At 41.9% G+C, this 27,497-nt stretch overlaps 1 protein-coding gene across 2 annotated transcripts in view; it reads right to left on the reverse strand.

The window, feature by feature from the left end:
* The window catches only part of LOC137600976 (neurocalcin-delta A), an 83,406-nt gene that overhangs the window by 20,035 nt on the left and 35,874 nt on the right, over window positions 1-27,497 (reverse strand). For both annotated transcript variants that reach the window (XM_068322914.1, XM_068322915.1), the window contains one exon: window positions 5,607-6,017. In XM_068322914.1, coding sequence (XP_068179015.1) covers window positions 5,607-5,984 — 378 coding nt within the window. In that variant the 5' untranslated portion in view covers window positions 5,985-6,017. The remainder of the gene's footprint in view (window positions 1-5,606; window positions 6,018-27,497) is intronic.

Below are 27,497 nucleotides of genomic sequence, written 5' to 3' on the forward strand. Positions count from 1 at the left end.
TTCTATGTCCATTTCTTCAAAGTGTGCACGGAGTTTATTTAACAGGGAAAAGCCTTCTGACAAGCCTTTGGTGGTGAACATTGTTTCTGTTTCCTCCTCTTCTTTCTCTGCTTCTCTTCTCTCTTCTTCTTCCACTCTTTCTTCTTCCAGCGCGATCAGTTCTTCATACAGCGCGATCATTCGTGAGTTCTCCAAGGAGAGGTTTTTTGCCAGTTTCACTATTTTCTCTCGAATCTGATCAAGTTCTTCGTCACTTTCAAATCCAGCACAAGAGTTCACGTAACGCTTGACAGTTTTTCCATACGTCATTCATACATTTCTCCGTCACAGCCTCCTAAGCAGCCCAGCCCATCAGTAGTGGGCTGGGCTGCTGATCTCAGTGTGACTGAACAGCGTGTGTGCGCCGTGGGGACTGAAGAGAGCGCGGGAGCCTCAGAGCGTGAGTACTGTGGCTGGAGGGAATGCCCGCGTTACCCGGACATTGTGGTCGTAAAGTCGATCGGTCGTAAGTTGCATAGGTCGTAAGTCGGCGACTACCTGTATATATGTTTATATGGAGTTTGCCACTAGAACCCTGTTTTTCTTCCAATGGGAAAAACACAAAATATGGAATATTTCCAAGTTAGTGTACAGTTTAATACTTCTGATAAAGATATTATAACTGTTGGATGAATGTTTTTTGCAGACAGTGGGTCTGTGTCTGGGTTGTGGGGTGATTTTGGGGTCATTGTCTTGCTGCAGACAATGAAGATCATGTTTCATTATAACAAATCAGCATTGTTGTATATAGCAGTATATATCATATACATATAATATATAAATAGATAATATATATGTGTGCTTATAGTATATGAAAATATGTAGTTATAATGGTAGTCAATTGGGTCATTTTTGACCTATCAGGTATTGTGTGTAGGCAGTGAAAATCTTCGACAGGCGTTAGGCGTTAAGTAATTTAGAAAATAAAAATTATAGAAAATTACTGGCAAAATTTAATATATTTAGCCTTTTAACTGACTGATTTATTGGGACTGAAACACATAAAAACAACGAAACTGTCACTTTTGGGCCCAAACAGTGAGTAGGAGTTATCTTGAAGGAGTTTGTTAGGAATCTCCTGGAGGTAAAAAAAGAGTGTCAGATAGAGTGATGAGTCTGAAGCTAGAGGTCGAAGGTGTGATCTTCAATGTTGTTAGTGGGTATGCTCCACAGGTAGGATGTGAGCTGGAGGAGGAGAAATTCTGGTTGGACTTAGTGATGCAGAGCATGCCTAGAAGTGAGAGAGTTGTCATTGGTGCAGACTTCAATGGACATGTTGGTGCAGGAAATAGAGGTGATGACGAGGTGGTGGGCAGGTTTGGTATCCAGGAGAGGAACTCTGAAGGACAGAAGGTCGTTGACTTTGCAAAAAGTCAAAAAGGATGGAAATGACTATAGTGAATACTATCTTTCAGAAGAGGCAGGAACATAGGGTGACCTATAAGAGCAGATGTAGGAGCACACAGGTAGACTACATCTTGTGTAGACGGTGTAACCTGAAGGAGATCAGTGACTGTAAAGTAGTGATAGGTGAGAGTGTAGCCAAACAGCATAGGATGGTGGCGTATAGGATGACTCTTGTGGTGAGGAAGATGAAGAGGGCAAAGGCAGAGCAGAAGACGAAATGATGGAAGCTGAAAAAGGAAGAGTGTTGCATGACTTTTAGGAAGGAGTTAAGACAGGCTCTGGGTGGTCAGGAGGTGCTTCCAGATGACTGGACAACTACAGCTAATGTGATCAGGGAGACAGGTAGGAGAGTACTTGGTGTGTCGTCTGGAAAGAATGATACACTAGTAAGACAAAAGTACATATTGAATATGTATAAGAAGACTTGATGTGGAATGAGGAGGCACAGGAGTGTATACAAAGAAAGAGGTTAGCTAAGAAGAAGAGGGACACTGAGAGCACTGAGGAGAGTAGACAGGAGTACAAGGAGATGCAGCGTAAGGTGAAGGTAGAGGTAGCAAAGGCCAAACAAGAAGCTTATGATGACTTGTATGCTAGATTGGACAGTAAGGAGGGAGAGACTGATCTATGCAGGTTGGCAAGACAGAGAGACAGAGATGGGAAGGACGTGCAGCAGGTTAGGGTGATTAACGATAGGGATGGAAGTCTATTGACAGGTACCAGTAGTGTGATGGGAAGATGGAAAGAGTACTTTGAAGAGTTGATGAACGTGGAAAATGAGAGAGAACAAAGACTAGAAGAGGTGACTGTTGTGGACCAGGAAGTAGCAAAGATTAGTCAGGATGAAGTGAGGAGGGCATTGAAGAGGATGAAGAGTGGAAAGGCAGTCGGTCCTGATGATATACCTGTAGAGGTTTGGAAGTGTCTAGGAGAGGTGGCAGTAGAGTTTCTGACTGGGTTGTTCAACAGGATCTCAGACAGTGAGAAGATGCCTGAGGAATGGAGAAGAAGTGTGCTGGTGCCCATTTTTAGGAACAAGGGAGACGTGCAGAGTTGTGGCAACTACAGAGGAATAAAGCTGATGAGCCATACAATGAAGTTATGGGAGAGAGTAGTGGAAGCTAGACTAAGGGCAGAAGTGAACATTTGTGAGCAGCAGTATGGTTTCATGCCAAAACAGAGTACTACAGATGCAGTATTTGCTTTGAGGATGTTGATAGAGAAGTACAGAGAAGGCCAGAGGGAGCTGCATTGTGTTTTTGTAGACCTGGAGAAAGCTGATGACAGGGTGTCCAGAGAGGAACTGTGGTATTGTATGAGGAAGTCTGGAGTGGCAGAGAAGTATGTTAGAGCGGTGCAGGACATGTATGAGGACTGTAAGACAGTGGTGAGGTGTGTGTAGGTGTGACAGAGGAGTTCAAGGTGGAGGTGGGACTGCATCAGGGATCAGCTCTGAGCCCCTTCTTGTTCTTCTCACCCTTCTATGGTGATGGATAGGGTGACAGACGAGGTTAGACAGGAATCTCCATGGACTATGATGTTTGCAGATGACATTGTGATCTGTAGTGAGAGCAGGGAACAGGTGGAGGAGAAGCTAGAGAGGTGGAGGTTTATCCTGGAAAGGAGAGGAATGAAGGTTAGCCGCAGTAAGACAGAGTACATGTGTGTGAATGAGAGGGACCCAAGTGGAAGAGTGAGGTTACAGGGAGAAGAGATCAAGAAGTGGGAGGATTTGAAGTACTTAGGGTCAACAGTCCAGAGCAATGGAGAGTGTGGAAAAGAGGTGAAGAAGCGTGTCCAGGCAGGATGGAACGGGTGGAGGAAAGTGTCAGGTGTGACGTGTGCTAGAAGAGTTTCAGCTAAAATGAAAGGAAAGGTGTTCAAAACTGTGGTGAGACCAGCGATGTTGTTTGGTCTAGAGACAGTGTCACTGAGGAAAAGACAGGAGACAGAGCTGGAGGTAGCAGAGATGAAGATGCTGAGGTTCTCTCTGGGAGTGACCAGGATGGATAGGATCAGGAATGAGTACATCAGAGGGACAGCACATGTTAGAGGTTCTGGAGATAAAGTCAGAGAGGCCAGACTGAGATGGTTTGGACATGTCCAGAGGAGAGATAGTGAATATATTGGTAGAAGGATGCTGAGTTCTGAACTGCCAGGCAGGAGGCCTAGAGGAAGACCAAAGAGGAGGTTTATGGATGTAGTGAAAGAGGACATGAAGGTAGTTGGTGTGAAAAAAGAGGAATGCAGATGACAGGGTGAGATGGAGGTAATTGATTCGCTGTGGCGACCCCTGAAGGGAAAAGCCAAAAGGAAAAGAAGTATATATACATAGAGTGTGTGTGTGTGTGTGTGTGTGTGTGTGTGTGTGTGTGTGTGTGTGTGTGTGTCTCTAATGGTCTGTTTACATGAGAAGCTCTCCAGCAGGAAATGCCACGCTGCTCTCCTTTCCCTGTTGTGTTCTTTTAAAGGTGAGTGGTGCTTTGCTGCAACCCAGGAACATTGAATGTTCTCCAACTCTGAACCTGAAGTTCTCAACATGGCACAAAAAATGGGATTCAAGCCACGAAACCTGGAAATAAACTCTGATGCTCCACCAAAATGTTTCTCTCAAACTATTATGTTCTTTGTGTGTCCAACAGAAATTAATTTGATTGGCATGTTTTAAAGGCTGCACCTCTTGGGCATTGATATTTGTCTTCATTACCATAAGAGACACAAGCATGCAGCACTTTAACACTATAAGTCATTTAATATCCTTTTTCACATTTCAAACCGCAGGGGGCATTTCAGCTGCTACAAAAGAACCCAAACAGGATTTATAAATAATATGCTAATGCTTGTATGAGATAAAGTAAGAACATGCTAAACTCAATGAAGACTAAAAGCCAACTATTAAAATATGTTAATAGAAGATACAACCAACTAAAATTCTGCATTGAAGGGCATACTGCTAATAATTGTTTTACTTTCAATTTCCAAAACTGCTTTTATTGTCAGGACAAGGAATATTTGCAGTAAATATTAGAACCCAGATGTTTTTTTAGATTCTGACAATTTAGTGAAGGTAGTGGATGAGGCCATGAAGAAAATCTGGATCTGTCTGGAGTCTTTTGTTAGATCTTCCAAGGCAGATCTGTTTGCCCTCTTCTAAAAATGCCAGTACAGGTTTTCAGGCTCACAAACTGTGTCTTTTGGATACAGTGGCAGTACCATTAATTAAACACTGTGTCACTGCCCTGGCTAATGTAATAGTTGTGCATGTGTGTTTGTGTGTATGTGTGTGTGTCACAGCATCTCTGGAGTTACCATGCTTCCTGAGATAATATTTTTTTTTCTCCTCATTTTATATACTGAATTAATTCCCGCAGGGAAATTAGTGCACACTCTTGTTAGTACACATGGATATACTGTATATTAGTGCATACAGGCAAAACACAAGGGGGCCTGTACGCATGCTGGGGGAGGTAGAGTGGCGGGCAGCCCCTTTTATGCAGCTTGTAAGGGGGACGGTGCCTTGCTCACCTTGGACAATGCTCCGGAGGTGAGCTGACACTTCCCACTCTCAGCTGACACTCTGGGAGTTTTTGGGCAGGAGTGGGAATCGAACCGCAGATCTTGAAACACTGGATGATAAGCTCTACCACTGAGCCACCGCTGCCCCGGGAGGTGGTGGCTGTACTTATTTCAGACAGTCATATCTTTATTTCCCTTATTTTATTCACAGTCTTTTAACGCACTGGCTGCCATAGACGTTGATTATGTTTTTCAACAGGAAGGGCTGGGGGACGGTCTGGCGGAGCTTGTCAGTGAAAATCATTCTTCTAATCATGGAATTTGGCATCTTGGGAGAGTGATCCAGTTAAAGCAGAGGATTGTTAATCAGAGGAAGATGGAGAAGTTGCAGCAGCTTACAATGCAACAAGGTTTGCGTATTTCAGAGATCAACCTCGAGCGAACACAATGTTGCTCTGAGTGAAGCATATTGGGATCAGTCAACAACAGAAAGAAAACACAGATAAATGTCTGGAGCGTCGGAGAAAGTCCACTGAAGGAGATCAATTGGTACAAAGAGCTGGCAGCCAATGAGTTAATATGTGGCGTTAGTATAAAAAGACACACTGAGATTGGCATGCCCTTCTACCTTTAAAGGCACTCACCTGAACAATCTCCAGCATTTCTGATTTACTGATGTAGCCATTTCCATCCAGGTCATACATACTAAAGGCCCATTTCAGCTTCTGCTCCAGCTTGCCACGTGATGTCACACTGAGAGCGATGATAAACTCCCGGAAGTCTATCGTTCCGTCGCCATTGGCATCAAATGTGCGAAAGACGTGCTCGGCGAACTTTGAAGCATCGCCGTAGGGGAAGAAGTTACCATAGATCTTCTTAAACTCCTCCATGGAGAGGTTTCCACTGGGGCAATCCCTCAGGAAACCCTTGTACCATTCCTGGATCTCGTGCTCAGTGAAGTCTGTGCTCTCCAGGAGGTCCTGCATCACTTCGGGTCGGAGCTTGCTGTTCTGCTTCCCCATGTCTGTCAGTCCCGTTAATGACTTGTATCACAGCTGAAAAAGTGAGGGAGATATACAGGACTGGTTTTAGGATGAGGCAAGTACAAATCTAGTGTCACACCTCAGTGGAAGGACGCAGGCCTAAGAACTCATCTCATACACACACACACACACACACACACACACACACACACACACACACACACACACACACACACACACACACACACGAACACACACACAGTCCCTCAATACCAGCTTCATTACCTGCTGAGTGGGATCAACTCCTCTGAATCTATAGACGTGTGTAGGAGAGATGGGAGTGTAATGAGTTGAATCCTTTTTGCCTGGTTTGACAGCCCACACTGATACTGGATGTTAATGACTTTTTAATGAATGGCAGGCTCCATGATGACTGCTTATGTCATCCGTTTGACATGCGTTTAATTTCCGTGTGGGATTAGTGACAACTGATTACTCTGAAACGGAAGGTGCTTCATGTTGTTACTAATATCTCAGTGGACAAACGGTCACATTGTCCACAGTTGATTTATATGATTTCCTTCTGCCTAATGTTACTGATGAGAGACATTAGTGATATCTGTGCTCCTACTTGTGCAGCAGACAAACAGCAGTAAGGTCACTAATGCTAATGTACCTTTGTTTATGTGCTAATGTTATTTGTGTGATGCTACCTATGGATTTTCTGTGATAAATTTAATTCTTGCTTCCTACAACAGCTACATCTCTGCAGTTGCCAACTACTTGTTGCAAATCCTCACTGGAACTACTCGTGTCATTAATTGCTCACTGCAAAAACACATCTTTTAAAGTGAGGTGTGCTACAAATCTTCTGGATACGTGAAGGTGAGTGCTCCAACTAATTTTTCTCTAAAATGGAACGCTAACACCATATGACTGCTAAACTGAAAAGTGGCCATTTCTCTGTGGTGAGAAGTCATTACTGTTGGCACTTGTTAAAACATGTTGGAGTTACATAATATAATGTTATATAATATGACTCCTGTATCCTACTTCACTTTGAAAATAGAGTGCAGTAATTCGCAATAATTCAAGTGCAGTTATAGGATCGTGGCTTAGATGTGTTGTCTTCACTGAGGTATGAAATAAAAATGTAGACTTTATGTTTATCACGACTAAAATCACTTTCCACAGAGAAGAACAATGTGTGCTCTGAGTACACACTGTACCATATGTCCAGCATGGGTTTAATTAGTCTATAAAATCTGTCTACACACAGAGACACCTAAACTAAGAAAGAAAAGGCAGTGCAGTCAAATGATATTTAAACTAGGACACCCAACAGACCTCATTCAGATTAATCACTGGTGGAAACAATTCCTTAACTGTCTTCCTGGAACTAACATCAGTGTTTGTGATGTGATCTTTATGATCAGGATAGAGCTTTATAATCCGTGTTTGCAGTCTATTTCAGAGCTCATGTAACACAAGAAATATAAAATCTACTCAGAACAGTAATGATGATGAGTCATCATCTACATACAGTTGAGCCAGACTGAAGGCACATTTTATTACTTTGTGATAATAAAAGTCACTGTGCCCATATAAGTGACCATTTGCTTGCTGCACTGCTGAGTGATTGGTGACTCAGGGATGAGACCTGGACATTAAAGTCATAAAAACCTCGAAGAGTCGGCTCTGAACTTTGCATTTAGTACATTCACTTGCCTGACCGTGGATACTTTTTTCTAATTCATTGATGCGCCACACTGTGTCTGTTTGGCTGATTAATCACCACTGATATCTTGGTCACAGTGGAATTGGTCCTAGATGTATTCTGTAGCTGTGACGCTTCAACCAACGTCTGAGTCACTGAAAGGAAATAACATGATCATTTGTGTTTACTTCTGTAGTTCCCCATTAATGACCCGGAGTCTGATTTCCGGTGTTCCAGATCAAGGAAGCTGGATGGACTTTCACAGAACCTGGCAGACAACTGTGTGGCATCAGCCATTTGGGTTAGTTCCAAGAATTTTCACTACATTGCATAAATTAGTGATCTAATTTCTGCAGACCATTTCTGAGGGGTGGAGCATGGAAGTGGAAGTGGATGTTTAGAACAACAGGTGGTTCAAACAGTCATCCAGTTTCCTATAAAGTTAAATAATGTTCCTTTCCAATTGTTCAATGGTTTCCTGGAGAATACAATATCACTGATGACATTTGTATATTTATTGGCTATCATCTTTACTCCTTATATCTACCAGTCTGGTTAAAAATGAAATAATACCTTATTTTTCAATCTGTAACTATGACATAGTGTTCAGTTTCACACATAGAAACGCACATACCAGTTTCTACTTCATTACACCTTTTTTCCAGAATACAGTTCAGTTTTTGAATGCCTCTTTATAACACGTGGAAATTAGGAATATACAATAGTTAATCTGCCGAGGAATTATCAAAGTTAGTGTTATGTCGAGTGTAACAATAACCACATACACGCATAATAATAAAACAGTAATGCCAGAATTATACAGGCCATCATATGAAAGAAAAGAGGAATAAAACTAAAACTGAGACAAATGGGACAGAGCTAGTTATGATAACGGGTTATGGTTAAAAAAAGATAACAAACTGCATTGACTTTAAAAGAAAACTCTGTATAATAATAGCAATTATACATATAGTACAGTAGTAATATTTTCATTTTATCTATATATGTGATAATTATGTGATAATTTTCATTGTATACATAGTGGCTCCACGGAGAAAGTCTGAGCTGGACAGAGAACTGATGATAGTGTGGCCCAAAGGAATGTTGGTTTATCTAACTTCTGGTGACACAAACAGGAAGTGCCCTGCTCTATGTGATCTCACTGAAGTCACCATGATCTCACTGAGCGGTAACAAGCTCTGGGATCGGGCTATATGTATGCATTCATATAACCATAACACAAATTAACTGTGTTTAAAATGAATATAAATCGACTATTTTCATCTTGTATGTGTTGAAGTGGTGCGTACTTAGGTCCAGTATGTTCTCAACCCTGTTCTACGTCCTGCTTGGTTCAGGAATTGACTCACTTGTATACTCTGGCACTTGGAAGGTCTTCAAATACAACTTAAGTGACCTCTATCTTGAATAAAGTCACCTGGACTTGTGGGAAACTCTTGAAGAAGTTCCAGATATTTTATATATTATTTATCTGGAACTCCCCACCAGCTGCTGTGACCTCAAGAAACTTGTTGGATGAGAGATCTGTCCAGTCCACGTTATGCAACACAGAGATCTACCACATGCTGGATTTCAGGGGTGGCAGCAGCTCAGTCCACAAGGACTTAGTCTGGGGGCAGGAGGGTCTTGGGATCAAGTGCAGCGTGGACCAAAGTATGAGTGCGAACTGGTACATGGTGAGGTGCCATTTCGCCTTCAGAACACTGCCGAGGTGCCGAACCCAAAAAACTGCCACCTTCACTCCACCATCTCTCCACTATTACAGGTCGTGTGTGTGTGTGTGTGTGTGTGTGTGTGTGTGTGTATTTATGTGTAATCTCTGTAAATAAATTCCCCCACTGGCGATTTTAATGAAGAATTTTACAAAATCTAAACGACTGAGCATCTCCACAGACATACTGTGTTTAGTGGACTCTTCGCTGGGATTTCTACCAACATCGACTCAAATCACAGCAGAGACACAAACCAGACCTCGTCTACTCAAAGTTCCACCATGACGGATGTTTCAAAATATCAGCAAGGATACCTGAGAAGTGAAAACTTATCAGACTGTTGAATTTTCTATTACTACAGACAAATTAAATTGAACTTCTATTTAAAAACATGATGAAAGTGTTTCTGAAGTCTGACTGAGACAAGCATGATGAAGAAGAGCGATCATCAGAAAAGGAACATAAATAAATGAGAACTCCTGTGCAGAATGTTTGACTCTAGCCTTAGTTCAGAGACTTATGCTTACACAAACACAAACACCCTAGCAAAAAATTGCCTGGTATTTAGGCATTAACACACTGAAACAGGGGTGGGAAGAAAACACAGGAGCAGACAAACACATTTCAGCACACAGGATGTTGAAGTTAAAAAAGAGTGTATGGCCATGCTAGCAACTGTGGGTGGTTGTTATTTGGGATACTTGCTAACATCAATACGCTCACAAAGACATTGCTAACATTTGCGCGCTGATGTTTAACAGGAAGACTTTTTTCCTCACACATTCCATCCCAGTAAAGCATCTTGTTATGTTAACATCTTATAATTAGCTCCAGCAGGAAGTACAGCTGAGGATAATGGGAATGTCACTAGCTCTGCAGACATTTTATCAAGAGGGGAATTCAAATTCAAAGTCTTCCATCAAATACTGAGTACACTTGAGGACAGGATAGGGGATCACAGAAAAAACATGTGCATCTGATTTCATGGCAGTCAGATTAATAAGTGTTAAAGTGTTCTTTACATGGATGAACTGAAGATTGGAGTCACGCCACTGAAACACATCATAACATAAATGTGGTGTGTTCAGATTATGGTCAATGAGAGGAACTCTTTCCTTGATGCCAAGTACAGTATTTTCCGCACTATAAGGCGCACTGGACTATAAGGCGCACACTCAATAATTTGTTTGTTATATAATTTATTTCATATATAAGGTGCACTGGATTATAAGGCGCACACAATAAAAAATAAAATGTATGTGATAAACTGCAGCGGCTGTAGTTGCGCAATCTGTCCACTAGAGAGAGCCGCGGTGCTCAGGCAGTCATGATTGCATTCATGACTTCCTGACTACCTTTGAATGGCCCCTATTGTTATGTCAATAAACCATTTTGAGCCTCATCAAGGAAACCTGATCACTTGATCACTTTTCCATCTTAGGCAGAAGTCAACACGCATATTAAAAAAACCTGACATTAAAAACTGGTTAAATTCATTACGAGTGCAGTCAGTGCAAACAGAGCGGATTATTTCCTGATCTGAAGTTCGAAGCAGATATTTAAGCTCCGACTTTCGTCTTCGTTTATTAATTAAATATTCGATCGATCGGTAGTCCAGTCGGAGGTGAGGTGCAGCTATTTGCTGCTGTGTGTCCTAAAAATTTTTTTAACTAGTTTTTAATGTCAGGCTGATAATTTACTGTCAAACGTGACGCTGTTTTACTCCTAGAACTGACTTAACGTCGGTGTCTCACCGCCGTGAATCTCACAGCACGTCGCTGCAGACAGAATACACAAGCCTGAATGCGCCCCTCCGCCCCCCCAGAGCTATCAACTACATTTGTAAATCAATGCAGCACACCCGTTGGCACCTTTGTCTAGCAGTGACTGCTCTTTATATTTCAGAAAAGGCTGTAAGTTCATCTTTGAGGGTCTTTCCTTCACCTTTATGCCAGTTTCTCCGTGTGTTTCCACAAACTAATAGAATGGACCGTCACTAGATTCCAGATGACAGCACAATGGGGTTTTTAGACCAATTCAGTTTAAAGTGGGTTATTTCTGACGCCAAATAGTTAGAAAATACTGATATCAGTCAGTCAAACTTTATTAATAGAATTGTTCAAAGTTCCTTATGGTTTGCTGTAATCACCGGTGCTCCTACAGTCCGCTCTACCGTCTGAGAGCAGCTCAGTCAGAGCCGGGACTTCGGTGACGCCCCTTGACTACCGTTGTTAGGGGGCGTGGGCCCGAGTGCCTTGTGAGGGAGCTCCTCTGGTGGCGGAGTGCGGCATGACTGGCGGCCAGACTGACGGCTTTTTTTCAGCGATCATGTTTTTAACCAATATTAATATGAATACTAATCCATATATAAAACGCACCGGATTATAAGGCGCACTACGGGATTATGAATTTTTTTTAGGCTTTTAGATGCGCCTTATAGTGCGGAAAATACGGTACTTTGCTGTAAGTTTCACATGTGCTTAAGACAGATATTTAATTACTTCTGTTTCCCCATATTTCTACTGTCAGACTATGTAAAGGAAAGAACAAAAGAGAATGGAAAGAAATATGAAATTAATTCAAAATGAAGTGAAAGCCAACATTTTATTTTTTTTTGCATTCTATTTTTATGGTGTTTTAACCGGCTACTGTTTCAGGTGTTGTTAGAGTAACAGACCGTGTATGTGTGTGTGTGTGTGTGTGTGTGTGTGTGTGTGTGTGTGTGTGTATAATAAGAAACAGAACACTACTCCAATGAAGCTACTCCTCCTAGTCACCTAAATTATCAGATCCCTCGAGTCTCAGGCAGAGGTGGTGGAGTTGCGTCAATTTTTAATTCCTCGCTAGAATTGAGCCCTAAACCAAAAATAATCTTCAATTCATTTGAAAGTCTTAGTCTGAGCCTATCAAACCCAATCCAGAAACTTCTTCAGCCCCTATTATTTGTCATCATCTATTGTCCTCCTGGTCCATACAGTGACTTTCTTTCCGACTTTCTTTCTTTCTTAACTAGTTTAATTCTTAAAACTGATAAGGTCATAATTGTTGGTGATTTCAATATTCACGTGGATGACAGTAATGATGGCCTCAGTAGGGCATTTATGTCATTACTAGACTCCATAGGCTTTAGTCAGTGTGTACAGGAACCTACCCACCAGTTCGAGCATACTCTGGACTTAGTCTTGATTTATGGGTTTGAAATTGAGGAGTTGGTCATCTTTCCTCGTAATCCTATCCTTTCTGACCACTGCCTGATAACTTTTGACATTCGGCTATTGTGTAATTGTCTTCCTGCAAAAAACATTTGTACTAGAAACTTATCAGATCATACTATTTCTAAATTCAGGGAAGAAATCCCAAGTATGCTTAATCTAATCCCACTACTGAACTACACAGCTGGTCATTTTCTGAACTCAGTTAATGCTAGCCCATCTCAAATTGATGAGTTTGTTGATGTTACTTCAGACTCTCTGCGAAAAACCTTAGATTTAATTGCTCCACTAAAAAATAAGACTATAAAACAGGGGATGCGAGCTCCCTGGTTTAATTCTCCTACCCACCAATTAAAGCAAGAATCCCGACAACTTGAGAGGAAATGGCATTCTACTAAATTAGAAGAATACCGCACTGCGTGGCATGATGGTTTACATAAATACAGGAAGGCACTTCGTTCCGCTAGAGCAGCCTATTATTCATCATTAATCGGTGACAATAGAAATAATCACAGATTCTTGTTCAGTACTGTATCCAGACTGACAAAGAACCACAGTGCATTTGTGCCTAGTATTCCATCAAGTCTCCACAGCAATGATTTTATGAATTTCTTCAATAATAAGATCCTGCTCATCAGAGACAAAATTAATGGTGTCCTATCCTCAAACTCTGGTCCTTCTTTAGGTCCCTTAGATCCGGAAAACACACAGCTGACTGCTGAACCCGTTGGTTCTATGGATGTCTTTTCTCCAACAGATTAGTCAGCTGATTAAAATAATCTCCTCAGCTAAACCATCCTCCTGTTTGTTAGATCCAATTCCAACTAAACTCATCAAAGAAGCCCTACCTTTACTTGGCAACCACTTCCTTAATATAATTAACATGTCTTTATCTACTGGGTATGTACCACGGTCCTTTAAAGTAGCTGTAATTAAGCCACTTCTCAAAAAACCTAACCTGGACCCTACTGTTCTAAATAATTATCGACCCATCTCAAATCTCCCGTTTTTATCTAAGATCTTGGAGAAAATAGTCGCTAATCAGTTTTGTGATTTCCTTAAATCCAACAGTTTATTCGAGAATTTCCAGTCAGGTTTCAGGGAACATCATAGTACGGAAACAGCACTTGTCAAGATTAGCAACGACCTTCTAACCGCTTCAGACAGAGGACTTGTTTCTCTACTGGTTCTCTTGGACCTCAGTGCGGCGTTTGACACAATTGACCACAATATTCTTCTGGCACGTCTGGACCAAACAATTGGTATTAAGGGATCAGCACTGATGTAGTTTAAGTCCTATTTAACTGACCGTTCCCAGTTTGTTCACGTTAATAACAACTCCTCTCAGCCAACTACAGTTAGTTATGGAGTTCCTCAAGGCTCGGTTCTTGGTCCAATACTGTTTATCTTGTACATGCTTCCTCTGGGTAATTTGGTAAGGAAACAATCCATCAACTTCCATTGTTATACCGATGATACGCAATTATATCTCTCGATTAAACCTGACGAAGTCAGCCAGTTGTGCAAATTACAGGCGTGTATCAAAGGGATTAAAGATTGGATGACAAATAACTTTTTGCATCTCAATTCTGATAAAACTGAGGTCGTTGTGCTCGGCCCAAAACTGTTAGGGATGTAGTGCCCAGTGATGTAATAACCTTGGATGGCATCACGTTTGAGGCCAAAACCACTGCGAGGAACCTAGGTGTCATCTTTGATCAGGATCTCTGGTTTAACACACACATTAAGCAGGTTTCTAGAACAGCCTTTTTCCATCTCCGAAACATTGCTTAAATCAGGCATATTTTAAAACGGAGTGATGCAGAGAAATTAATCCACGCTTTCATCACTTCCAGACTAGATTACTGTAACGCACTTTTTTCAGGCTGCCCCAAAAAGTCGCTGAAGAGTCTTCAACTAATTCAGAATGCTGCTGCCCGTGTTCTGACCAGGACCAGTGCCAGAGACCAGGTTCTGACCAGGACCAGTGCCAGGGACCATATTTCTCGTGTGCTGGCTTCTCTGCACTGGCTTCCTGTGAAAGCTAGGATAGATTTTAAAATACTCCTCCTCACTTACAAAGCCCTTCGTGGCCAGGCACAGACCTATCTGAAGGAACTTTTAGTTCCTTATAATCCATCTAGAGCATTACGCTCTCAACATACTGGCCTACTGGTGGTTCCTAGAATTTATAAAAGTAGGACGGGGGCTAGAGCCTTTTGCTATCAAGCCCCTCTATTGTGGAACCACCTCCCTACCTCAGTTCGGGGGGCAGACACCCTCTCACTATTTAAGACTAGACTTAAAACTTTTCTTTTTCATAAATTTTACAATTAATGGCAACTTAGGTTACTACGTTTATTTTCATATAGACCTACACTGGTGGAGACTCAACATCCAGACTCACTGAGTTCCTCTCTCCTCCCCCTTCTCTCCAACCATCTATGTTACTCCTCCTCCTCTCTGATCTCACTCTCCAAGTCTCCAATCACACCGTACTAACTAAACTTCTTCCCTGGAGTCTCTGTGCTCTATGTTCTCCCAGGTTTTTCTCAGGTTCACCCCTCATCCACCCATCTGCTATGGACCTGCTCTTCCCATCCCACCAGTACCACCCCTAACCTAATTATCGGCTGGGGTCTGGCTTCCTTTTTCCTCCGCGCCACCATACTGTTCCACCCCTCATCCACCCATCCGCTGTGGACCATCTGCTGTGGACCTGCACCCCCCATCCACCAGTACCACCCCTCACCTAACCATTGACTGGGGTCCTGCTGCCTCTCTTCCTTGGTGTCATCTTACTTTTCCACCCCTCATCCGCCCAGCCGCCGTGGACCTTCCTCTGTGGACCTGCACCTCCGAGCCCACCAGTATCACCCCCCATCTCTCCATGTGCTGTGCACCTTATCCTCCAAGCCCACCAGTACCACCCCTCAACTATCCATCGGCTGGGGTCCTGCTTCCTTTCTTCCTCCGTGCCGCCATACAGTCATCCACACAGCTGTAATTGTGCCTTGACTTTAGCAACCTTAATCATATTGATACTGCCTCTATCTGGCCTATCTGTCTCTCTCTCTCTGTCTCTCTCTCTGTCTCTCTCTCTCTGATGCTGTTCTTATCTTCCTTTGATTTCTTTTCCACCCAACCGGTCGAGGCGGATGGCCCCCAAAAGAGTCTGGGTCCTGCCCGGAGTTTCTTCCTCATCGAGGGAGTTTTTCCCTGCCACTGTCGCTTATGCTTGCTCTGGAGGGTTCAGTTGGGTTTCTCTGTCTGTTAAAGTGCTTTGAAATGTCTGCTGTCATGATTAAGCGCTATATAAATAAAACTTGATTGAAAACTTGATTGAACACAATAATCATGGTTTAATCATCATTATTAACTTAAGGTGGGGTTTAGTTTGTGCATTGTGTCGTTATTGATTATCATTTCCAGGTTTGAAAATTCAGTTAATTTTATAAACACGTTATACACAGAGATAGTAGACAAAAACATTAAATGCAGTTGGTACCAGATTGTAATTACATGTGTATAGTGAACACGTGTTACATGTGATGACTGACATTAGTTGAGTTGACAGTGACCATGGAGCTCACCAGTAGGACGACTGTTATATAATCCAATGCACATCTGAACCCAACAATGACAACTGGGTGCTGAATCTGGATGAGGCAAAAGGGTGCAAACGCAGGAACAATACCTGAAGCACTCGAAACTGCCAAGCAGAGACTAACGGCTCTGGCTACCCGACTGAAGAGATACACCAAGGAGATATAGGCCAGGAGAATAAACAAGACCTTCTCCACTCAACCAGCAAAGGTGTACTCTCAGTGGCAGGGAAATAGCAGCCGGTCAGACCCACCAAGAGCTGAGGTGGAGAAATACACCGATGCCCAGTGGCTAGTGGACCTGAGGACTGACCACAGCTGCCTCCCAGAACAAGAACCAGTAACCATCTCAATGGCAGACATCCAAGAAAGAGTGTCAAAGATGAAGAGTTGGTCAGCACTGGGCCCGGATATGATCCATACATACTGGCTAAAGAAGCTGACAGCACTCCATGAGCGTCTAGCAGCACAGATGAACCAGCTGCTAAGGGATGGGACGCACCCAGAATGGTTGACTGAAGGCAGGACAGTCCTGATCATGAAAGACCCACAGAAGGGATCCACCCCATCCAACTACCAGCCAATAACCTGTCTCAGTACAACATGGAAGCTCCTGTCAGGCATCATGGCGGCTAAGATGAGTAGGCACATGGATCAATACATGAGTGGGGCACAGAAAGGAGTTGGTAGTAACACCAGGGGAGCCAAGCACCAGCTACTGCTGGACAGGGCAGTGCACAGAGACTGTAAGAACAGGCAGACCAACCTGTGCATCACTCAGATTGACTACCAGAAAGCCTACGATTCAATGCCACACACATGGATACTGGAATGTCTGGAACTGTATAAGATCAACAGGACACTAAGAGCCTTCATCAGGAACTCAATGGGAATGTGGAAGACAACCCTAGAGAACTGCTGTTCTGCATAGGCCTGAACCCCCTCAGTCAGATCATCACAAAGAGTGGTTACGGATACCAATTCCGAAGTGGGACAACAATCAGCCATCTCCTCTACATGGATGACATCAAGCTGTATGCCAGGAATGAGCGAGAAATTGACTCACTGATCCACACCACCAGGATCTACAGCGACAACATAGGGATGTCATTCGGATTAGACAAATGTGGCCGGATGGTATCAAGAAGAGGCAAGATGATCAGAACTGAAGGGGTCAACCTACCAGGGGGCAGGATAGAAGACATCAAGGAAGGCTACAAATACTTTGGAATCCCACAGGCCAATGACAACCATGAGGAGGCCACAAGGAAGTCATCATCGGCCAAATACCTCCAGAGAGTAAGGCAAGTCCTGAGAAGTCAGCTGAATGGCAAGAACAAGATCCGAGCCATCAACATGTATGCACAGCCTGTCATCAGATACCCCGCTGGGATCACAAGCCGGCCAAAGGAGGAGATAGAAGCCACAGATATCAAGACTAGAAAGCTCCTCACCATGCATGGAGGGTTTCACCCCAAGTCCAACACCCTGAGGCTGTACACTAAACGGAAAGAGGGACGCCGAGGACTAGTGAGCATTAGGGCCACTGTCTGTGACGAAACATAGAAGATCCAAGAGTACATCATGAAGATGGCTCCAAAAGATGAACTGCTCAGTGAATGCCTTAGACAGTAGAAACCTGAGGAGGAAGAGGAGGAGGAGGAGACAACATGGAGGGACAAGCCCCTACATGGCATGTACCACCGTCAGATAGAGGAAGTGGCTGATATCAAGAAGACCTACCAATGGCTGAATAAAGCTGGACTGACAGACAGCACAGAGGCACTGATCATGGCAGCACAAGAACAGGCCCTAAGTACAAGGGCAATAGAGGCCAATATCTACCACAGTAGATCTGACCCAAGGTGCAGGCTATGTAAAGAAGCCCCAGAGACAGTCCAGCATGTGGTAGCGGGGTGTAAGATGCTCGCCAGCTCAGCATACATGGAGAGGCACAACCAAGCAGCTGTGATAGTGAATAGGAACATCTGTACCCAGTATGGACTAGAAGTACCCAAATCCAAATGGCTCATATCACCAAAGATGGTTGAGAACAACACGGCTAAGATCCTGTGGGACTTCAGCTTCCAGACTGACAAACAGCTGCTGGCTAACCAACCGGACATAGTGTTGATGGACAAAGAGCAGAAGAGAGCAGTGGTGATAGATGTGGAGATTCCAGCTGACGCCAACATCAGGAAGAAGGAACATGAAAAGACTGAGAAGTATCAAGCTGGAACAGATGTGGAAGATCAAGGTTAATGTGATCCCCGTGGTAGTAGGAGCACTTGGGGCAGTGACCCCCAAACTGGAAGACTGGCTCCAGCAGATTCCTGGAACAACATCTGAAGCTTAATTCCAGAAGAGCGCAGTCCTAGGAACAGCTAAGATAAAGAACCCTCAGACTCCCAGGCCTCTGGTAGAGGACCCGAGTTGAGGTTGACACACAGATACCACCCCACAAGGGTGAGAGGTACTATTTAAAAAAAAAAGAAAAAAAAAAAGAGTCACATTTTAGAATTAATTATCCTACTGCAGGTTTGAACAACAACACTTGGTTCCCAAAATCAGTTTTAATTTCCTAGAATAATGGTAGTGCGGGGTTTGGACCTGCTGTCAACCCCACAAAAATGAGTCCTGTTTAGAAAACAAAAAGAATACAACACCACGTCGGTCCGAAAGTTAATAGTGCAGACACTGAAGGTATCTGTGAGATGGACCATCAGTTGGAAACTCAATCAGGCTTAAACCTTTTTTCTCTCAAAGGCTTTCTCCATTAGAGTGTGTTTCTTTATTTTATAAAAAGTTTTTTGTATCCAGATTTATCAGATTAGGTTCACTTTAAGTCAAAGTTAATAGTTTAAAAGAAAAGGAGCAACATGGCCTAAACATTTTCAGAGATATCTTGAGTGTGCGTTGAACAGAGAATACGCTTGAGCACATTCTGTTATTCTTTATATTTGAGATTGACAGGGCTGACATTAAAATGAGTAGGTGTTGGTGACTGACAGAAAACAATTCAGTGTGTCTCAGAGCTGCTGCTTCTGTGCAGCTCTGGATGTAAGATAGTGTTGGAAAGCTCTGTGGCAGTTGGGCTGGGGGTGGTTTACTTAAACATTTGCATAATTTCCCAAAACAGGCAATCTGACCATCTCTGCTCACTTTCAGCATCAAGAGTCTAGAGATAATGGAAGGATTGCCATTTGGATCACAAACCCAGTTGTCTCTCTCATAGCATACGTGACAGGTAAATCAAATAGTTTCATCCACATTTGTCACCTGCTGTGAAAAAAACTTGCTGTTCTGCTGATTCTGCTCTCACCATTTTTCCAAACCTTCAATGTCTACATTGTGCAGCTGCTTAATATTATAATATCAAGGTGGTCACAAGTATCTGATATCATCAATTGTAATACAATACAATAATTTTCAACAGAGTAACATCAACTCTTAACACTACTGAACAGATTGGAAAAGTCAAGTAATTTAACTGGCATTAATTGGTAGAATAAATATTCTTTTTATATTTGAGTACTTTAACACCTCTGCTCATAACTGGGAATGTCAACCTTGATCTGTTGTTCCTGAATAGTCAAAGATGATTACAATAATCATTGTTTATGGTGTTAGGACTATGACCGCCCTTATATAATTTCATAGCAATCTATTATGGAAATTGAATTTAAAATGAATAAATCCATTGAACTGTTCGGATACATCACACTAAACCAAAGCAGCTAACTGATAACCATTTGTGTCGTTAATACACAAATTCTGAAAGGCCTTTCCATAAAATAGCTGCAGGAAGAGCTGCAAAGAAGAAAATCAAGACCCATCAAGATTTAAGCTTTTAAAAATGGCAAGAAACAGGACAGTCACTAACAGTGGAATGAAGTGACTCTCTGACAGACAGTAAGAAAGCTTTAGGAAGCAGAAAGCTTCAGGTCAGCTGAAGCCGTCACTGCTGCTGTGTGAGCAGGCAGAAGGGATGGAGAGCCAATCGAGTCTGGGCGGCTCAGATTTACATTCACATTTCACCAGTTAAAATGCAGATATTTTCTGGCCCCCTAATTTGCAGACAAAATAATTTGTATGTAAAACACACAGCCTTTCGACAGGATAAAGCCCATAAGGACCCTGAATGTGTCAATGCTGCACCATTAAATTATGGGATGCTCTCACCGCTTGAGCAACTAGAGAAGCTGAGGATTCATGAAGCAGGTTAAAACATAACAGGATTTTTACATTTTGAACTTTTTTTTTCTGTTTTCCATTGTAACTTTCCTCCTTTTGCTTCCTCCTTCTCTTCAGACGTCCTTCATCGCTCCCACATTTACTTGCTTTTGAACCTTTCTGTTTTTATACCATCCCATTCATAAATTCATTTTTCCATCTTTACCTTTTTTCCATATGCTTCGTCCTTTGTTTTATTTCTTCCTACACATCAACAGCAGACTCTCTTATGGAGCAATTTTACTGCAGTTACCATAGCAACATTCAGCTGAGTTCCCCAGCCATTGATGAGCTGTCTGAGTGTGCTGCACACACACACTACTCACAGTAAAACACAATGAGCAAGTGACTGCAGGATGTGTGTGACTGTTTGTGTAGGTGTACTAGGTGGTTGTGTGGGTGCAGGTATGTGATGTACTGTATGTGGCAGAACTGTGATCAGCAACAGGACAATCTATTCTACATACAGGCTTCATCTCAGTACAAACTACTCACCATTCTCTCTACCCAGGAATGCTCATCATGAATTCACCACAGCAGAATCACACAGCCTTTTAAACTGTGTTCAGTAGGAGCTCTTCTTAAATGAGGATGTGAGTAGAGATCTGAGGTACAAACACTCATGGGAAATGTGGTCCTATTACTCTCAAAAATATAATGAACAATCTCTGGCAATATATGGAAAACACATTAATCTATTGATCCATTTTCTACAGTACTTATAGTAAAATATCTGAACTATACTATTGAACTAGAACTAGACTATTTGTCATATACTGTACTGAAAATACTGATAATACTAATCAAGTAAAAGAGATATCTTCTTCACTCATTTATGTCACCTTGCCAAACAACAGAAGTCTATGGGGCACTAATGTCGTTTTATTAGATCATTTTAAGAGGAACACCTTGCTGGGAATTCTCCAAGTCACTGTCACAGTCTTAAACGTAGGTCACCACAGAGGCTACACCATCATTTTTGTTCAAGTAGAGTTAACCACTTTTTTCTTGATCACTAAAATCTAGGAGCTCATCAACCCTCCTGAGCCAAACTGTACAAATTATTTCAAACAAACCCCCAACACAAAAACAAAGCGGTCCTTCAGCCTCGGCCACCCCACCTTTCCTGAGCCGTAGACCAGCTGAGGCAGTGCATGAAAGGAGATTAAAGTCCAGCTGCAGATGATTCCTGCAGTGAAGGAATGTCAAATGGAGACTAGTCCACAGATTAGATGGATGTCTGGGCTGAAGACGCTGAAGGACAAACATGTGAGCTAACAAAAAAGGTGCTGCCACCTCTTGCAGGTTTGACAAATTCCGACCAAACTGTTCTCTAAATTTAGAGAATCATTCTTTGGTGGTAAAGATTTTATTGGGGAATGTCATCCTTCAGTCGGAGCATACGCATCAATGAAACTTTCATTCAGGTAGTTTTTCAAAGGTCAAACAGGTTAAAATACTGTTATTATGTCCAATAACAAAGAAGGGCATGTCTAACATCTCTATTAGTCTGCTCAACTAAATACAAAAGTGACAGATATTATATTAAACTTGTAACTGTATCATTTATTCTAATTATAATTGCTGGATATCAGTGGAAAAATTGATGTTATTTATTAACTGCAACAAGTAGTTAGCAGAGCAATGCTTTTGAAAACTCCTGTTTACCCTACGAAATGTTTTGAGATTGATGGTCTTATTGTCTTGTTTCAATAATACTGACCTTTCATATTTTCATACATAGGACATTTATTAAACCTTTATTTGACTTAGTTCATATCCTGCAAAGAAGCCTTAAAGGAAAAACATGTGGTGATGCAAATTTGCAAAGGAAAACCAAAGCGGTTAATTTTGGTTTGTGGACACTACATCAGGAAGAAAAGAGAGAACAACAGGGGGGGGGGGGGGCAAGGTTTTGTACCCAGTGTTCTTTGTCTTGGACAGCAGAGCACAGCAGGAACAGCAACGATGACACTGGGAAAGTGCAACAGGAAAGGATAAATAGACAAAACGAGTTAAATATAAAATCACTGGTAAATGGGTGATGGCAACAAAGCTGAAACTAAGATTCTCATGCCTGTTCTATCTTGACCTGTCCCAGCAGCAAACCCCAATTCATCAATAAAGCCACACTTTTTATAGAGGCTCATAACCCCCAATGCTATCGAATCAATACCACATTGGACTCAAAATCTTAAAAAGATAAAAAGCTAAACCCAGTTTAGCTCTGGTGCTGCAGGTGAAAACACAGACGTAGTACTGGAAAAGAGGCCTGATCATGAATAGGGCCAATGACGTCTAAAGCCAACTTTTCAACAGTTTCATTTCTTGATGCTTCCCCAAACCTTAAAAAAAAAGAAAAAGGCCAGCCTATCTGAACAAACTCTGTCATCAAATCAGTGCTAAATATGAGACATCAGTTTGTCCTCTTGCTGGATTGATTGTGCTGATGGCTGCTGAGACTGAAGCTACCCACAGGCAATACCCTAAGCCCTTATACTTTAAAATGTCCTTCTCCGGCTTCATTAGGTTGCTATGGTAACAGCAGGAGGAGGAGGACGCGGGGGAGGCTGCGACATAGTGCCCACTGATCCAACCAGTGTGAAGCGCAAGATGACACATTTCTTCAAGCCAATTTCATAACCAATTTAAGATATACAGTATAAGTTCATTCATGTAAACAGCTCCACAGCAGAGATGTGTGCCCTGCAGGAAGAAGGATTACTTAACAGTGCTGAGGTTTATTCTGGCTTTTGGCCTTGGCTTTTGATTTTGGTTGACTACTGTTAGAATAAACTCTGTTTGCATGCCTTCGTGGAATCCCGTGTCCACTCCACTTCGTCTTTGTCCGTCAGATAAACAACCCTGTCTTGTACTCTGAGGTTACGCCTTTTTTGTTTGGCTGCCCGTCTGTGGTGCCCTGGCATCAGATCTCTAGAGTTGGATGACTTGCCCCTGTGCATCAGTGGGGGGTAACAGAATAGAGGTGCAGATGTTTATTTGCCCAACCCATTTTGTCACTGTGGCGAAATGTGTTTCACAGTAAATTCATCTTAATTATAAATGGAAGTGGTATATTATCATCATTACTATCATCCTGAACAATTACAGCAATTTCAGAATCAGGTATGCAAAAACAGGCTTCTTATTTTATTAACTGTTTATAGCAAGGTATTTAAGCCTCATTGAGCTGCACAGAGAGAAGCTGCAAACATTATTTCTCACTATATAGCAAACAACTAATTCCAGTACACATGTAAGGCGTGAGCAATGCTTTTGCAATGTAATTAAGTTCTGAATACCTCTTGACTCAGTTGTTATCACTTGGGATGTACAGCATCGGAATTACAGTATGCCTTAAAGCAGAAAAAAAGGATAATTTAATTCCTTATACTTTTAAAAAAATATAGTTAAACCAATACATTTCCTGTCACAGCCTTTCATTATTTGGAGAAAGTCAGACTTGACAAACGGTATGTGTCTAGTTGCAGTTGTGACAGGAAAACCTACGGTACATTTAGAAGAGGAGTACATTGGCTTAAATTCAAGAGTGGGATTTTTTCCCACTTTGCTAATGATATTGGCCATTTTTTTGTTTAAAGTTAAATCATGTTATACAAATTCATGAAAATCAAAACTGGTGAGATTTGGATTCCTTTCAATCACACCTACTAGATAAAACAAACAAACAAACAAACAAACAAACAAACAAACAAACAAACAGGTATAATTGCTCAGATAATCTAAACCACTTGTCCCCAAACCCCAGGTCGTGGACCAGGGGTTTGGGGCCAATAAGTGCCGAACTACACAGAAAGAATGAAGAACTTACATTATGTCTGTTTTATTTATGATCTGATTCTGAACAATGTTTTGTTTTAAAATGAAAGGATTCTCTCCTCCACAGTTGTCTATGAGTCACTCTTGACACTGGTCAAGATGCTTGCCTCGGTCACATGCCTACCTTCTTAAAGAGGCCGCTCCGGCCGCTAACGCAGAATACATTACTGCTAAATTCTAACTCCTAAGCTAGCACGATGAACAAAAACAAACGTCTCTGGAAAGTTTCTTTGTCAAGGGTAAAAGAGTCAGTGAGGAGACAAAGAAAAAGAAAGCTGCAGAATACCAGTCTTTATACTGGTCATATTTTATTTCATTGTTTTTATCCACCACGCCTCCATGAAAATATTATCTGACGTTAAACCGGTCCGGGAAAATATTGTTTGACATTAAATTGGTCCGTAGCACAAAAAAAAAGATAGGGGTCCATTAATCTGAACTATAACTCATAAAGCCCATTTGCAGAGCAACCATCTGTTAAATGCATTGTTGTTAAGGAACACAGCCCAAATCTGTGGTGTCAAACACCACCATCATCAAAAGAGGGTGAGGAGAATGAGAGTGAGTGAAAAAAGAAAAGATAAGCGTAAATGTAACTTGGGTAAAGCTTGGGAGAGCCTCGAGATGCTTCTGAAAGAAGAATGCCCCTGGGAATGGAACTAAGCTTTCACTGCTTCCTGTGGTCACCGAGAAGTATAGAAACAGAAGAAAACATCATGGAAAATTAGGAAAAGAATGGAAATTACATTAATGTTTCCAGTTCATAGCAGTTCCACAAAAATGACATAATAATTAACCTAATAATTATTTTACAGATAACATAGATAATGTAAGAAACCACTTGTTTCCAATAAATATGACACAAACGGTGAATTTTAATTTATGAATGTGGAGAAAGTTTAAAGGTGTGTGTGGTAAACCTTGTGGCTATGACACTGCAGTTGTGAAATAGGAAAAAAGCTACAGTGTACAATTTTTCAGGTGTTTATCCACAAATGTGAAAAAGGCCAACTGTTGGCCTAGAAGCATCCTGTATGCTGAGTAGGCATCTGTATTGTTTTGTTCTTTCTCAGGTTCAACACTGTTTCTCAGTAAACAATATCAACTCTAAACTTTAACATGTATACACTACATAACTGGTTCTTCTTGGGGTTATAGCTCACGAACTACATACTGTATTTGCACACAAACCTTTAGTAGGATGAAAAGTTATTTGTCAAACACAAAATCTTTCATTTAATGACAGTCTGTCAAATATTAACTCACTACAATGTGGAATTCCACAAGGCAGCTGTCTATGGCCTTTGTTGTAGTCTGTAATTGATCAGTGACATGTACATAATAGAAAATGCAAGCCTGCCTGTGCACATGGATGACAATATAATGTGTACATCTGCAGGAGATGTTAAAGAAATGAACAAAATGCTTTAAAAAGAAGGTGTCAGAGTTCTGTTGAGAGCAAACAAGTTGAAAACCAAGTTTCCTGTTTGGGGCAGCTACAATAACCTGCATCTACATTTAACACACATTAGTGTGACCAGTTTCAAAGGAACAAAACAAGAACAGCAATCCTTCTGACAGAATTCAGCCCGATGACACATGTGTTGCTAAATCCTATAATGCTTATCTGCACATGGATATTACTGTGTGGGTTTGTGTGGACATACCAACACTAACCCTTATTGTTTTTGCATATAGAATTAGGCAACCATGTTTTATCTATATTTTTATATTGTTATAGTAATGAGAATACTAAATATACAATATACATACGGTATACCAAAACTGCTATCAGTCTGACTTGCAATCCTTACTGTACCTGGACTGTATCCTACTATAACAGGACCACATCATCTGTGTTTTGCAGATGATGTGGTCCTACCCTCATCTACCCTCACCTATGGTCTTGAGCGATGGGTCATGACCGAAAGAACAAGATCGCGGAAAGAACCAGCAGAAATAGCTTTCTCAGGTGGATAGCTGGTGTCTCCCTTAGAGATAAGGTGAGAAACACTGCTGTTCGCGAGTGGCTCAGAGCAGAGTAGTGCGGATGCCTCCGGGACGCCTCACTTGGGAGGCGTTCCTGGCACGTCCAGCTGGGAGTAGACCTCAGGGCAGACCCAGGACCAGGAGGAGGGATTACATCTCAACACTGGCCTGGGAACGCCTTGGGATCCCCCAGTGGATGTGGCCGGGGAAAGGGAAGTTAGGAGCTCCCTGTTGAAGTTGCTGCCCCCGCGACCCGACTGCAGATGAACGGTAGAAGATGGATGGATTGAATCCTTACTGTATAACTAATCACAGAGAATTCAAGTGTCTCGTAAACAAGAAACTCTTAAATCAGCATTTGTAATATCTGGGATCACTGTGGTACTGATGTGTGTGGGCTGAAAACCCTGTATTTGTACAATATCTGTCTTGTGTAGCTGCTGGATAATCATACAAGCGTGAACACAACAAAGAAGAACAATGCTCTGATAACTCATCTCCACAATCTTCAAAACCTTCAAAAAATGCTCCTGTCATGTTTGTCATGATCCCCAGACTCTCACATTGTGTGTGTTCCTTTTCTCTAAAACATGACAGGATCAATGGTCGCAATGGTATCAATGATGTCTTGCTGTTGGTCAGTTATTCCCCGTATCTTTGTTCGATGTAAGATAAACAGACAGAAAAAAGTCCAGGGGAGTGATATCTGGTGGATGAGGTGCATCCCTTTCAATCCACCGGTCTGGGAATGTTTGACAGCCAGTCTCCAATGTGTTGCATGTTGCTGGATACTGATGGTTGGCTGAAGGTCATCTAGTTGTGGTGTCACATGTTTAGTCAAAAGGTGAAGGTAAACATTTACAGTAATTTATGTGTGGTAGAAGAAATATGAACAACGATGTGATTGCACATGATCCTGCACCACACATTCCCTTTTGGACTATCTCAGTGATGTCCCCCTGTCACACTGGGGTGTTCTGATCCCCAGACTCTCACATTGTGTGTGTTCCTTTTCTCTAAAACATGAAACGTTGCTTCGTCACTAAAACAAACTGAGGAATGCTTCATCCTTAAAAATGTAAACTCTTTTCGTCTTGGTTTATCATGTGGTTCAGGTGCCTGTAAGCGTTACACTTTGTAAGCGTATAATCACAAGCTCTTGGGATGTTGTGATCTGTTTAAGGTGGTAGCTTTAACTGTCTGGCAGCAATACAAATGGACTT

The sequence above is a fragment of the Antennarius striatus genome, chromosome 9 (genome assembly GCF_040054535.1).
Source record: "Antennarius striatus isolate MH-2024 chromosome 9, ASM4005453v1, whole genome shotgun sequence".
In the NCBI taxonomy this organism is placed as follows: Eukaryota; Metazoa; Chordata; class Actinopteri; order Lophiiformes; family Antennariidae; genus Antennarius; species Antennarius striatus.